We start from the raw sequence: 15,659 nt of genomic DNA, 5'->3' as shown, positions 1-15,659 counted from the left end.
ATAGCTAAATATAGTGCGCAATGATTTATCTGAATGTGACAATGTTTCCTCTCCGCATTGTGTTACCTTGTGTCAGCCCTCATTATATCACCATTATCTTCTAATGACTAGTAACTATTTGAAGCTCATTTTATTGTTACTTGGAAGTAAAAGGAAGAAGAGACTGGATCAGACCGGCCAAATTCAGCACTAGTCACACCAGGCTGGTGCCTAGGGCCAGAATCAGCATTTTATTATTACAGTCAATCTGAAAATAATACAGAACAATAGCTCACAGCCAGCAAAACTCATATGAAATCTAAAGGTCTGTTCTGACACCTTTAAGGCCACGGGGACGGGCTGCTTGTAGTTTAAAAGTCAGAACAGTCTCTAAACTGGCTGCTTGTCACTGAAGTGTTCTAGAGATCGATGTGCGCTCTCATTTTATCAGTCTGCTTCTGTGTCCATCACTATCATAGTGTGTGATCCTCAGGTATTAATGTATCTCTTCCTGCTATGACACAGTAAAAATTGTACACACAATACTTTTCATGGGACTATGCAGCGTTTATCCCAGATTTGCAAATAGGCAACATTCCAGTATCTGCAAAAATAAAACCATTCATATGCAGGTAATGTGTCTCACAGCTTAACGACAAGACAAATTCAGCAAATATCAATGCTGCTATTGGGGCAGTCCTCAGATATGGATTATTACTATTATTATTATTATTATTATTATTATTATTATTATTATTATTATTATTATTTGTATAATGCTACTAAATTAAATTGATCTATCTTCTCCGGAAATTGTACCATCAATGTTGGCAAGCGTTACTGAATGTGACTATGACATTTGATCTTGGATGTCCTCTGACCACCTTATAATCCTTCAAAACTGAGCTACTAATATTCGTACCAGCCAACAGAAGCTGTCTAATATCTCTACATCAGTGAACAACTTGACAATAAACCAAGCTCAAAGTCTAAGGGGTATATTTACTAATCTGCGGGTTTGAAAAAGTGGAGATATTGCCTATAGCAACCAATCAGATTCCAGCTGTCATTTTGTAGAATGCACTAAATAAATGAAAGCTAGAAGCTGATTGGTTGTTATAGGCAACATCTCCAAACTTTTCCAACCAGTAACGTGTAGGAAACTGAAATGTCTTAGAATTTTTACATTGAATCGAAATAGAAAGAAAGTGATAATAAGGCACAAAAAATAGAGATAACAAATCACAGAAAAATATAGTGAGCCCGAGTCATTTAGGAGAGCAAAGCAAATAAAGGAGTAAGTTTACTCCTGGATAAACCATGTTACAATGCAAGGGGTGCAAATTAGTTTATTATTTTGCACATAAGTTAAATACTGGCTGTTTTTTCATCTAGCACACAAATACTTGATAGCTTTATTTTTTCAATAAAATTTAGAGTTGATCTAAGACATGCCCTACCCCAACTATAAATCTGTCCCCACTTTTTAAATTTATCTCCCCCTCCAATGTAACATGGTTTTGCCCAGGTGCAAATGTACTCCTTTTTTTATCCTTTGCTCTCCTTAAGGACTCAGGCCCTGTGTCTCTTGCCATATGAATCTAATATTTGCTATACTATGAATGAAGGAATGTAAAACAATATTCCCACCCAAAAACAGAAGCTTCCTGTCTGACATTTTTATTTCTGTTAATAATGTGACCAATAATCCCATCCCGCAAGCTCGCTGAATAGGTGTTAAACCTTGACTCACAACTATCCTTTGGTCCCCACATCGACTCTTTATCTAAATCATGTTACAGACATCTAAAAAACATTTCCAGATTACGGACATATCTCACACAAGACACTACAAAAAATCTTAATTCATGCACTCATCATCTCCAGCATCAACAATTGCAATTCCCTCCTTACTGGTCTTCCCAAAATCAAACTCAAACTCCTACAATCTATTTTGCACACAGCGGCTAGATTGATTTTCCTTGCAAACCGTTCTTCCTCTGCTGAGTCAATCTGTCAGTCTCTACATTGGTTGCCTGTATTTCAATGAATCCAATATAAAAATTTTCTACTAACATATAAGGCCATCAACAAAATTGTACGGACATACATCTCCTCCCTTGTCTCAAAATATCTCTGAAATCAACACATCTGTTCTGCACAAGATCTGCATCTCTCTTCCATTCTCACATCCTCCCATTTCAGGTTACAGGACTTTTTTCGGGCTGCACCCACTTTGTGGAATTCACTCCCTCGCACAATAAGTCTTTCCTTTAGTTTTCAAACCTTCAAGTGTTCTCTGAAAACCCACCTCTTCAGACAAGTTTATAATATTCCTCAACCACAATCTTAATCTGCCTAGGTTACCCTATTACCACCCTCTACACAGCTAACACAAGACAACAGCCCTCTGGCCAACATTGCTGTGGGACTGATTAGACAGCCCACTTAATAATTTTACTTTTGTATTCTAGTTGGACCAATGTGCAATATGATGTAGCACATGCCCTTGTGTATCGAACTTCCATTGTCCCATAGATTGTAAGCTTGTGAGCAGGGCCCTCTTACCTCTCTGTCTGTATGTATTACCCAATATTGTTTTATTAATCTGTGTTCCCAATTGTAAAGTATTACGGAATTTGCTGGCGCTATATAAATAATTGTTGATGATGATGATGATCTTTTTCTCTCCCCTTCTCGCTCCCCCTTTCTCCCTCTCTCTCTTTCCCCTCTTTCTCTTGCTATCTATGTATTTCAGTATGTCTTATTCACCCTCTTCACTTCCTTCTCTTTCTTTGTCTCTTCCATCCTCTCTCCCTTTCTCTCCTCTCTCTTTTTACCACTCTCTCTTGCTCTTCCTCTCTCTCTCTTTCTGTCCTCTTATTGACTTCCTCCCTCTCTCTCTATCTGTCCCTCATATTTACTCCCTCCCTGTCTCTTTCTCTCTCACTATCTCTCTATCTCTGTCTCTCTTTCTCCCCCTTTCTCTTCCTCTCTCTCTCTTTATCTTTTTCTGTCCCTCTTATTCACTTCCTCTTTCATTGGTTCTTTCCCCCTCTCTCTTTCACCCTCTCTCTTTCACCCTCTCTATTTTTCTTTCTCTCACTCTATCATTTCTCCATCTGATTTTTTTGTAAGCATCACTCATTTCTGCAATTCCCTACTGTCGAAGGAAACAGTTATTTTTACAGCAAAATGGATTTTAGCTCATTGATAAATCATCACTTTAATCAGCTTTTTACTTTTGTTGGATTCTGTCCCCCCAAAGAGACAAGATTTTCTTATAATCTACCAGTTTCCAGTAAGCTGGGGTTTTTTTGCTTTACGGTCCTTCCACAAAGAGAGTGCAGAGGTCTCTGACAGACCTTTCTATTAAGACCGAGGTTAAAGATCATTAGTTTTCTAACTATCATGTTCTCCAAATGTGAAATGAATAGGGAAGCCCAGGTAATGAAATGTTGTTTAATGAGGACATTAAGAGAAGTTGTTACTTTTCATTTTAATGGCTTCCTCTCATGTTTGTTTAATCGATATAGTGCCAGGGGCGCTGGTAAATAAAACAGGTTGTGCCCATTTGAATTGACGCATGGTAAAATGCCATATTTTCATTGGTCAAACCTTTGCCGTCTTGAAGTGATACTTTTCCATTAGATACAATAAATTGGTGATTATTGGGTACACACTATCTCAACTTTACAGTACATAGTCACAAGGTGCGAATTTTGCAATAATTAATATTTGCAAAATGTACTACAAATATAACCGGTGCCAATAGTCTCCTGTATTGCTAATTGATATAAATGTGTTTTTGCATTTTTTGAAAAACTATAAATGGAAAGTTGTAAGAAAATGTCCTAATTACTAGTTCCTGCCTAACGTCACACAGTGAAACTTGTATGATCATGTCACAAGCAACAATACTCCCCAGAGCCCAAGACAGGTTTGACCACATTTTCTGATGAGCTTGTTGACTGATGGCTACAGCACTGCAGTAGGTCAATGTGTGAGAGGACACATACATCACGTTACTGAGAGACCTGAGTCACAGACCAGTGGGATTATTTCTTATCACAAGACATTAATGAGAGCCGCAAGTCAGGAATAAGCTGTGAAATAATGAAGGATGTTTGTTATTTCCTGAGCTTTCTACTGGTGTCTGGTAAGTGGATTATATATTGTACATAAGATAATTGGCTCCTATTAAATTTAGGGAATTTTGGCTTTAAACTCCAATGGGGCAGGGACTGATGTGAGTGAGTTCTCTGTACAGCGGAATTAGTGGTATAAATAGCTGATGATGATGATGATGACAGGAGAAACCTGGCAGTGTCTGTTCTTTATGTCATGCGCTACTAGTTACATACAATGATTCCTGTTTATATTTTTACCTTCACTTTTCACCAGGTGTAATCTCTGCAGAGGAAATATATTAAGATGTTTTATTCCATTATATGTCACCGTTTTTATAACACCATCCTCACTGTAGGCAGTTGTGGACGGTGATTTCAGCAGCTACAGTAACGGTCACATTTTGTCTGAGTCTTTTATTTTTTTTATTGCTTCCTTCAGAACCTTTACTGTACTTCTAATATGATAAGTGACTCCAGCATTGTCCTCTGCAATACTCTCCCCATAAATACATTTGCAACAAATCGGGAGGAGCGGGCAAAAATTATGGTAATTAAATTAAAAGAACTCCTCAAGAAAGCCACATATTCCAGAAACCATAATGTGCTTTCAAAATGTTTTGAAATGACTGTATAGAAACTATCAGTATTTCTAACTGAGGTTTCAAAAGGAATGAATGAATGAGAATGAATAATGCCAAATCAACTAAGTGTTATCGCACTGATATTTTTGTGGTAGTTTATTTTCCTAAAACATTATTTTTTTTACAGATTAACATTGCTGCCAATTAAGATTTGATGTTGAAGTGTTTTTATTTTTTGCTATATTTAAACAAATGTACAAAATGTGTTACTTTTATGATCAGTATAACAATACTATGTAACTACTCCCAATTTAGGCTTCAGGATTCGATAGAAGTAAAAACATATTTACAATAGGTATCATGATGTACAGAGCTCAGTAAAAACAAATTAAGTTAATTTGTTTTCCTCTGATTGATCGTACAAATGTGAATACTAAACTAAAGGATTGTGGAAATTCAAATGTGAGGCTTTTAATATAAGCACATTGTAACCTTATACTGGGTGGTAAGGACTCAGTGGGGAGGGGAGGAGAATAATCATTTCCTGAGATGTTTCATATAAACAGTATCACCATACAATTAGCAGAGGCTCAAACTGTACACCCCAGGGTTAGGAGCGTGATAAAAGGCTGGTCTATCCCTGTATTGTTTCTAAGAGCATACCTGGGACACAATTGGAAGAAGATGACTATCTCATTTTGAGGCTCTTTCAGGTCACAGGAGGATATAAAAACACTTCAAGGGGTATATTTACTAAACTGCGGGTTTGAAAAAGTGGAGATGATGCCTATAGTAACCAATCAGATTCTAGCTGTCATTCTGCAGAATGTGCTAAATAAATGATAACTAGAATATGATTGGTTGCTATAGGCAACGTCTCCACTTTTTCAAACCCGCAGTTTAGTAAATATACCCCCAAGCCCAGATGTCCATCTGGAATGAATGGGGAGGTATTTTAAGTGCTTCTTTGGAGTGTAATTGAGGTACAGATGCTGATTCAAATAAATTTAAAAACTGTTCAAATAGATTGAAACAAAAGGAATTGTATTGTGTCAGCCTAAAACACAGCTGATCAAAATATCTGTGATGCGTTTGTACAAGTTTCATATTCACTTGTGGAAATATTTTGTAAATAAGGGTATTTACTAACTGCACCATATCCTGAGGCACAGCACGTTTAACTTTGAGCAAATCAGACTATATGAAAGCTGAGCACATAACAAGGTTTACACCTAATTTTCAGTTTGGGGAAGTTCCTCTGTGTAAACGCTTGTGTTGACCATTTGCAGGACTGTGGTCCTTTTTGGGGATGTGAACACCAGCAAAATTGAACATTATTGTGAACCACTTTTAACCACAGCTCCAGCAGAGCACTGGATTCTGCTGGGAAACAGGGGCTGGTAGAGAACTTTTGGGTTTCAGGAGGTCTTTATTGGAGACAGGTCAGAACACACATTCTGCAGATCTTCATCGCCAAATTGAATAGATTAAGCTATAGCTGAAGTCAGACAGGATGACGTAGTCAGTTTGTAAAACTGGATTGGTAACTAGAGTCAACAGTGTTGCACTCAGGAACTATAGAACACAAACTATAACCAGGCATTAGCAGGCCATGCTCCCAGGTTTATATAGGCACAGAGAGAAAGAAGATGACCTCCAGATAAATTAATACCAACCATTTTATTGATGTGCAGCCTGTCTAGCAAGTAAAGTCTCTGACACATCCTCCTGTCACTGTAAGCAGGGTTTGTACATTGGATGGCACCAGAGTGATGGCAGAATCCAGAATGTAGCTACAAAGGGACATTGTGACCTGAGCACATGAACATTCTGAGCAGAGTGAATGGACAGCAAACAAATTATCATATTAAGTATATATAACATCATCACTGTTTGAATTGGGTTTGGTTACAAATTAGCGTGAGAAGGAAGTGGCTCAGAGGTTGACACAATGGCTCTGTGTTTGGGGGAGGGGCATGTCGGAGTTACCGCTGCACAGATCTGACAACTGGGGGCTCTGGAGATTAAGTATTTCCTGTTGATAAAATGAGGAAATTTTTAAAGGACTCCAGATTGATGGTGGGATTTCTCTTGTCAGCAATCCACTCTGTCCCTGTAGTTCTTGTTTCCTATATTTCAAAATCCACACAAATAAGAGTGTGCATTCATGCTGTGGCATATACACACTTAAATAGATAAATATAGCATACACTAATTTATCTGAATGTGAAATAGTCATTGTCTCAGCATTGTGCTCCCAAGTGCCAGCCCTCGTTATATCACCAGAACCGGACAATACCCCACAGAACACAGAAGCGGCAGATTCACCTGCGAGTGCAAAGGACACTTTCGTCAGCTTACAATTTTGGGGAGGGGACATTGTGGGTAAGGGGTGGATGCACATAGGAGATGTACAGTAAATGCGTTCCCCGCAGATATGGTCGATCCAAACTCCAGCGCATGAAGAAGTGCGCTGTTTTTCAGTAGTAAGTTTTGCCCCTGCTCGGGTCATGTCTAACTCACATATGATAGTGATGACCAAACACAGCCTCACCATCTTATGGGAGAATGGACTATTCACCATCACACACTCATCTCGCTTTACAACCAGACTTCCAGAGAGAGATGACAATGGTGCTATTTCCTTAAAGAATTGTTTATAGTTGTGTTTGCTGAGGATTACAGCATTGTTATATACCAAGAGGTAAGTAAATTATTTAACATTTTACAAGCGCTGCATACTTGTGTGAATGTTGAAATTGTCACTGATTTTTTTTGCCCATACATTTTTTACATTTTTAACATGAGTCTGGATATTTCCAATGCTTCTCTGTTTTTGTGCGAGTTCCTACATGCTTGCATACAAGTGTGTTGTGGTTGTGTGCTTTAAAAGATTTCAGTATCTTGCCTATGTCGTCTACAGTGTATGCTTATGTAGTACATTCCGGCTATAAAGAATACGGGATTTCATCATGCTTGTAAATACCTTTTGACCTTTGCTTTAAACATAATGCTTAAAGTACATGGAAAAAAACACAAGGAAACTATTTTTTTATTCAAAATTGTGTAATAGTGCAAACAACAAAATTTGAAAAGCCAAATCACATGTGCAAATCCAAAAATAAAATGTGGGTATTATTTTTCTGGGCCCGCTTGTCCCTGGGCTGACTTTAGAGGTGGTTTGGGGTTTGACTTGACTTCTCGTTCGCCGTGATGTCAGTAACAGTGGGGAAGAAGCAGAGCACAGTGGGGTAGCCGAGGATTTAGGTGTAACAGAAGGTGAAGATACAACAGAAGCAGTGGGGCAGCAGAGGGCAGTGGGGCAGCAGAGGGCAGTGGGGTTATGGGGTAAACTTGGGGAGAATATTGAGGGTAAACCAGGGAAGGATGAGAAGGGTAAAGTTGGGGAGGATAAGGAGGGAAAACTTGGGACATAGGTGCCTGGGGATAGAAATTTGGCAGAGGAGCAGGAGTGAGGAATGTGCCATATGTGAAGGAGGTAAATCATGTGGCATTGGAGCAGGAGGGTTGGTGGTGACATATTGTGCCACACAGTGAGACCGGTCACGGCAGTGTCAATATGTTGGAGAGTGTGATGGATTAGGAGTATTGTTGTGCTGATATCTTGGGTGGTGCTTTCTAGGACTTGATTAAAGTTTTAAGTTTTTAATTTAAAAATGTTGTGGGCAAACTGCCCACTGGTCCCTGCTTCCTCTTCCATCTGAGGCTCTTCCTCATCACGGGTCACCTTTGCCATGTCCGCCTTCTTCCACTTTATCTGCATCTTCAGCTAACATAGTGGATGTAAAAAATCATAAACATAAACAATTATGTTTACACGCCGACATGTTCATTGGCTGCAATTCTTTGCAGGAGGCATAGCAAGCTGTCTATGTCAAGGTAGGAAGCATGAAAATCGGAGTTCTCCTATTAGGGAAACTGCTGTCGGATTTTGTGGAGTCGCTGAAGTGACTACCACCAAATTAGTCTAAGTTTAGGGAGCATAAGGATGGTGCTTGCAGGGGGCAGAAGTCTGCACCAACTGATTGGAGGAGTTGGGTGAAGTGAAAGCATAAGCCTCACAGTTGTCCTACTTTTGGAGGAACAGTTCTGATTTGAGGGGACTGTCCCACCATCCCACAGTCAGCCCTCGATTTGTGGGACGATGGAAGGTATGTCCTTACTCACCATGATGAGCGGGTGTTGCATACACTGGAGGTTGGTGCCTCTGGTGTGTATAGAAATTTCAGGGTGTTTTTAGGTGAAGATAGAGAGGGATGGAGGAGTTCTAGCACTACAAAACCACCAGATATGCCTTTGATTGTGTAGCCACACCTATTGTAGAGTGGAGTGGTATGGAAGCCCGCCTTGCTGAGTGAGCCTCGGTTGTGCTTAGTTTTATAGAGCAGAGCAAAAATAACCATTCGTTTTGCAGCGAGATTGTTGAAGTCAGGTAAAGTGATGGGAAGGACTCATTTTTCATGGCAATGCTTAAATTTTCACCATACAAACTTACTTTACTTTTGCACCAGATCCAAGCCGGTGTGAGCCCAACATCATCGGCGCAGTTCTAGTCCGCTGAGACATCTCCTGAGAGGAGAAAGTAAGCTTAGACCTTGATACGCACATCTAGGGCTACTGGTGCAAAACTAAAATGGCTTGCACTATCCATCCAGTGGGCTCCATAAAATAAATATTAGGGTAAATCTAATAAACCTTCTATTAAAGGAAAAGTGGAGATGTTACATAAAGCAACCAATCAGATTCTAGATACCATTTATATAGCACATTCTAGGAATGACAGCTACAATCTGGTTGTCACGGACGACGCCTCCACTTTTCCTCTTTGGAAGGTTTGATACATTTACCCCCCTGTGCATCATGCATTGTAAAATTACATGGGAATCAAGATTTTGATTTGTCGGCCATTCTAAGAATTCTCTGATATCCAAGTAATGTAATATACAGATGCTGCCTAACCAAACCTTGGCATAATAATATATCAATTTCAATATTTATTTGGCTGTGTACTTCTGGGCCAAGTCAAGAAATATGAAAGAGATAGAAATAGTATATGACATTGTTGTTATTATTATTAATATTATTATTATTATTATTTTATTTGTATAGAGCTAATAGTTTAAATTCTCTACCACAAAATGGTCAATTTTTTAGCAGCCTAATAATCTATCAGTATGTTGTTGGTACCTGTAACACCAAGAAAAAATCTATTCAAACTCCACACAGATAGTGCCTGGGTCAGAATCGATCCCATGGCCTCATTTATTTCACTAACTGAGTTCCTTTATTCTTTTTCAGTCTATCCAACTGCTGTACTCTCCAACTTCACCACTCCGGCCCAACCAGTCTGTGGAAATCCAGTGATCACCAGTCGGATAGTGGGGGGTACGGACGCTACTGACGGAGCATGGCCATGGCAGGCCAGTCTGCAGTACCAAGGTTCCCACATTTGTGGTGGGTCCCTGATCTCTAACGAGTGGATACTGACAGCTGCTCACTGCTTTGTATAGTAAGTTGCTCTCTGACTGTGTACAGGGATCCATGGCCAATGACATTGATTCCTGATGTAATACTAGTGCACCCTTAGAGCCAATACCCATGCTATATTATATTGCACTTTATACAGTATATATTGGATATTATACTATCACTAGTTAAATTATATATACACTGTCATTGATGGACAGGAATCAGTGACATCCTGATAAATCTAAGACCCAGTTGTAGAAAAGACAATATTTCATATTTAATTTAAATGACTTTATCGACACATAGAGAGATTAATTCTGGTTATAAGTAAGTAAATATATGTCCTCAAACAGTACCATGCATGCGATAATCCAGCGATTCCAACGGAACGGTGCTGTTTCCCTGGAACCTGGACCCTACCTGTATCTAGTGGTTTAGTTCGAGGTAGATCACAGTACATATAGAGGTCACACTCTGGACACCTATTGTAAGACATGGTCCAGAGCTAAAGATGAGAAAAGTCACAAACAAATTTTATGTAAATTGAGAAACATGGTGGAACTGGTTTAGCAGAAGTTCCACTTTATTTCGCCATTCCGTGGATGTGGGTTTGCATTTTGTGGAACTTATAGAGAAGAAATAGAGCTGTGTAAAAAACAAGAAGACAGTTGTTGTCATTGCTTGTCCTTACCACTGCATATCTGTGTGTATCTAGCAAAATGGAAACATGGGGTATTGGATCATATGCTGATCAAAACATGTAACCCTGAATCCCAGTGTCAAGGGTACCTCATCGTATGCAGGTCCTACACTTTATGTCTCAAACATCAAGAGATCTGATGATGACCCTACACGATGGTTTGGTTAAGGTATAATAAAGGAGCAAAAAAGTGTTAAATTCCGCAGCTACATGAATAATTAGGTGAAGAAACAGCAGGACAGTTTTAAAAATATCCTAAATCTCTGCTCAGAATGATGAAAATGAATTTCAGATGCATCTGACACCATCGCCCATCTGAACAGCTATGGAGAAAGCAGCTGTGTCTGAGTTCTATAATGTGAGAAATTCTGTATTTAGTAAACCATTGAGGATTTATGATTGTTCTCCTGCATTATATGAGAATTGTTATTGATGTCTTTATTAGAACACAGACAAAAATATTCTAAAGAAATTGCACGAGAAAAAGCTCCGTAAAGCGTAACAATGTGACTTGTCAAGTAGTTGCCGCTACTCATGTTTCTGATAGATTAGGACTATGGTGATGTCACTAGGTATGTGGTTATAAATATTGCTTTAACAGTCACATTTAAATAATGTAATTACAATATATAACATGAGGCAACACATGTACGTGATGTCATCAGAAGGGAGTGGTAATAAACAGTGACAGAGTTATTAATATAAATATCATCCACCTTGAACCCTCCGCTCTGCCCAAGATCTGCACTTCACACCCACATTCGTTACTTGCTCCCACTCCCGTTTACTTTTTTTGGGGTTTGACTGGTTAATTTATTAAGCACTTTAGCTCCATTGTAGTCCGGCCATTATGCAACATTAACCTAACTAAGTCTATTAAACTCTGATTTTCCTATATATTGCAAGCTTGAGAGCAGGGCCCTCCTACCATTTTGTTTGTTTAATGCTGTGCAATTATTTCATATAGTTCTCAGCCATAGGCTGCTGCTAAGTAAGCTGGTGCTACAAATAGATAAATGATACTAATATTATATATATATTCATTTATTTATTTTTTTAAGCTCTGATTTTTCACTTGTTTTCAGAAAGAAAACAAGGCCTTTAAACAAATACATCCTGAAGTTTTTAAAAATGTTTTGGCTTTGTCTTTTAGCTCTAAAAATCCGTCAGACTACACCATTGTTCTGGGCGAGTATCAGCTGCAGATCACTAGTTCTCACCAGATTACGTCCGGAGTGCAGAGTATAATATTGAACTCCCTGTACAGCGGTGCGGGATCCAGTGGAGACATCGCTCTGGTACAACTATCCAACCCGATCACCTATACGGAGTTCATTCTGCCCGTGTGTGTACCTCCAGCATCTATGACCTTCTCATCTGGGATGAATTGCTGGGTAACTGGATGGGGAAATACTGGAAATGGAGGTAAGAATACATATATTAAGGTTTACAGTGTGATTTATCTTCCATGCATGAGCAGATTTTTGTAGTACTGTTCCTCAAAATCTTCTCATTCTGCATTTGACCAAGGTATGTGGCACAAAAGTAGAGTTGGAAGGTTCTATTTCTGGAAATCTTCACCTCAGCGAAACGCGTGTTATACTGTTAAATACAATTCACATGAAATTTCAATGAAGCTTTCAATGGCCTCTTACTATAAAGCAGCGCCTCATCAAATACCAATAAAATAGAATAACTAAAGAGTTTTCTACATACTTAAACTAGTGACAGGTGATATCTTATAGCATTAGTACCAATATAGTTTTCTATGTCCACCTAAGGTTACTAAGTTATGATACCCAGTTTTGATGTACATCCATGGAAGTAGGATAGTTTATTATATAAAATTGTATTTAATATACTATACCAGTAAGGGGCATATTGTATGTATGGTAACTAGCTTCCAACTGTCCAAATTTAGCTGTGAACATAATATCTAACATAATAATGGTCTCCGGCACAGAAGGATACAGAAGAAACACATTTCTGTACTGCTCATGAGTACCAAAAATATGTGGATATAGTTTTTTGTGTATTATTGAATTGAGATTCCTTACATTTGAAAAGGGAGAACAGGAATTTCATATTTGTTAATAGCAATGTAAAAAAAAACTATTCTCTCTTGCGTATATGGTATGACTATAATATTATAGTGTGTACAAGTAGGGTAATATACAAAAACTGAGGTCTACCCTCTATTCATGGTTCTGGATATCTGCTGAATGTCCTCTCTTTCCTTTACAAGCTACAACATTATACAGAAGTAGCAGAAAAACAGATCAAAAAACTAAATAAGGAAGTAAACATTTCTTAGTAATCAATTTGCGAGCCTGATATGCAGATATATAATATACAATTTGATCTGACTATGTTAATTCATAGTGGCAGGTGGTAGCACATTAATTGTGCACTGAGGTACTAGTCTATAGTGTCCAAAAGATGCTGAAAAGATAAAGTGAAAACTCAAAACAATATAAACAATAAAAAAATATAAACAATATAAAAAAAAACATAAAAAAGTGACATTATTATTTGTGGCCACCAGGTGTGGAACCCCTTCTATTTAGGGCTCGTTCACATCTATCCACTATTAATGTGCTTTTTAGTCACTAAGTAACTAGGGTGAATAATTTTCTTAGGGACTAAATCCCACCATTGGGCCTATTCACGTTCAGACGTAGGTCCATTTGCTCAGTGGACCTTGCATGAAATAACTCTGAGCGTGCTCAATGAAAGCAACTGAATGCAATTCAAGTCTGAACGCAAATGACACTTATGGGTGTAGGCAATGTATAGTGAGTACGTTCCAATGGTGCCCCGATGCAGATACAGCCTATTTAAGTCCTGGGTTTCTAGAAATGAATACATTGTTTAGAGTTGTTATTATATTTTATATTACAATATTTTCTTTAATGCGATGTTACCTTTTAGTATACATATGAATGTATACTGTAGTCTGTTGTGTGTGTCTACATACAGCAAGTACTGTTTAGCCAGAGTGTACTTACACCCAGATTCAAATCAAAACACAGCTTGAGATTCATTTGAATTGAATACAATCGGAGCTACACACAAGTTCCATGGTTTATTTTAGCACACAAGGTGCGTTTGGACTTGAATCACGCCCATTGTATTCTAAAATTTTAAAGTTTTATAATGTGGACTATTTATTCTGCATTAATGCACCCTACCAGTATAATAGTTTACAAGTACACGTTAAAAGTGCTTGGAAAATACATTTGTATCCATTGTCCCAGTACATGTGGGTGAACGACCCCTTGAACTGTGTATTCTACAAAGAAGTCTCTAGACTTATGTTAGGACATGATTTTTACATATCATACTTTATTATTATTATTATTATTAATTTTATCATTTTTTTATATTGAACTAGCAAACACTCTAGCACTATATTATACATATATATGATTTCTATATGAAAATGTGGGGTGTAAAGTGGTAGGAAACTGAAAAATATTGGTATGGGATCGGGAGTTCTGGGTCTATGTGAGAAAAGACCCCCACTTGGCGTGACACTGATAATAGACTATTGTAATATTACTGTATCTTATGACAGGGCCATCTTTTCCATTGGGCTTGATGGGCAGCTGCCCGGGGGCCCCACGGGCAAGGGGGCCCCATAGGCCCGGCTCTTAATGAGAATAAATAATCCTGCAAAAGAAAAAAACCTGCAAAAAAAACCTTCAAGGGTCACTGAGCAAGTACATCTATCTATCTCTATCTATCTATATCTATATCTGTATCTGTATACATCTATATATCTATATCTATATCTAGGGGCCCCGGTGCACTGCTTTGCCCGGGGGCCCATAATGTTGTTAAGATGGCCCTGTCTTATGATATGTTTTGTTTATGGGAGTGTCCCAATGTTGACCTGCAGTTTAGTCCTTTTATGACTGTCTTCCCGCAGTTAGTCTGCGGCCCCCGGGGACCCTGCAGCAGGTGATGGTGCCAATTATCAGCACAACAGACTGTGACAAGATGTACCACGTCAACTCCCCCATTAAAGCCAGTGATACAATCATCCCTAGTGACCAGATCTGTGCCGGGTACCAGGCTGGAAAGAAGGACTCCTGCCAGGTACGTCATTTATATCTACCCAGGTAAAATCCCTGGTAAAACACTCACTAATCAGAGGAGTACAGTATGGCCGGGAACCACAACAGTGGCCATGTCACCGAAATGTAGAATGTTGCCTCCAGATAAATAGCAGCTGCCCATGTACACACTAATGACTAATCCTCTGGTCATTCCACAGTATAACTGTTGGTTTCCCTACAGCATCTTCTGGTCTGTACTTCCAGGCACCTACTACTCTGTCAGTGAGCTGAGCACGATCTACATAGAGTAAAACAGAATTACAGCATGAATGTTTATAAAAAAAGCCGTACAGGGAAAATATGTTATAAAGTATAGGAACAAATTCAGTGCATTTTCTAAACGCTAATACAAAAAGAATCATATCTGGATTCTATGAGTCTCGGCCTTTCATTCCCGTTCATAAATTTTCAAATACTTCCCAAATTTATTTTACTAAAATTTGGACTTCAAAGGTGTGTAGAATATAAGGCTAATTTGTAATATAGGTCACTGTGATGATGTGTATAAATATAAAATGTACTTTTATAGAATGTGAAGGTTATCTAGAGTTGTGTTGTGAACTTATAAGTAAATGACACTGGGCCTGATTCATTAAGGAAAGTTAAGTAAAAGAATTGAGTAAGTAGTCTCCTGGACAAAACCATGTTACAATGCAAG

At 38.5% G+C, this 15,659-nt stretch overlaps 1 protein-coding gene across 1 annotated transcript in view; it reads left to right on the top strand.

Moving 5' to 3' along the window:
* LOC142098425 (transmembrane protease serine 9-like) overlaps positions 1 to 15,659 on the top strand; it is a 52,247-nt gene that overhangs the window by 3,975 nt on the left and 32,613 nt on the right. Inside the window, exons 2-4 of the mRNA XM_075181273.1 lie at positions 10,010 to 10,220; positions 12,034 to 12,305; positions 14,812 to 14,981. Coding sequence (XP_075037374.1) covers positions 10,010 to 10,220; positions 12,034 to 12,305; positions 14,812 to 14,981 — 653 coding nt within the window. The remainder of the gene's footprint in view (positions 1 to 10,009; positions 10,221 to 12,033; positions 12,306 to 14,811; positions 14,982 to 15,659) is intronic.

The sequence above is a fragment of the Mixophyes fleayi genome, chromosome 7, assembly GCF_038048845.1.
Source record: "Mixophyes fleayi isolate aMixFle1 chromosome 7, aMixFle1.hap1, whole genome shotgun sequence".
NCBI lineage: Eukaryota > Metazoa > Chordata > Amphibia > Anura > Limnodynastidae > Mixophyes > Mixophyes fleayi.
This window is presented reverse-complemented; position numbering and strand designations above follow the sequence as displayed.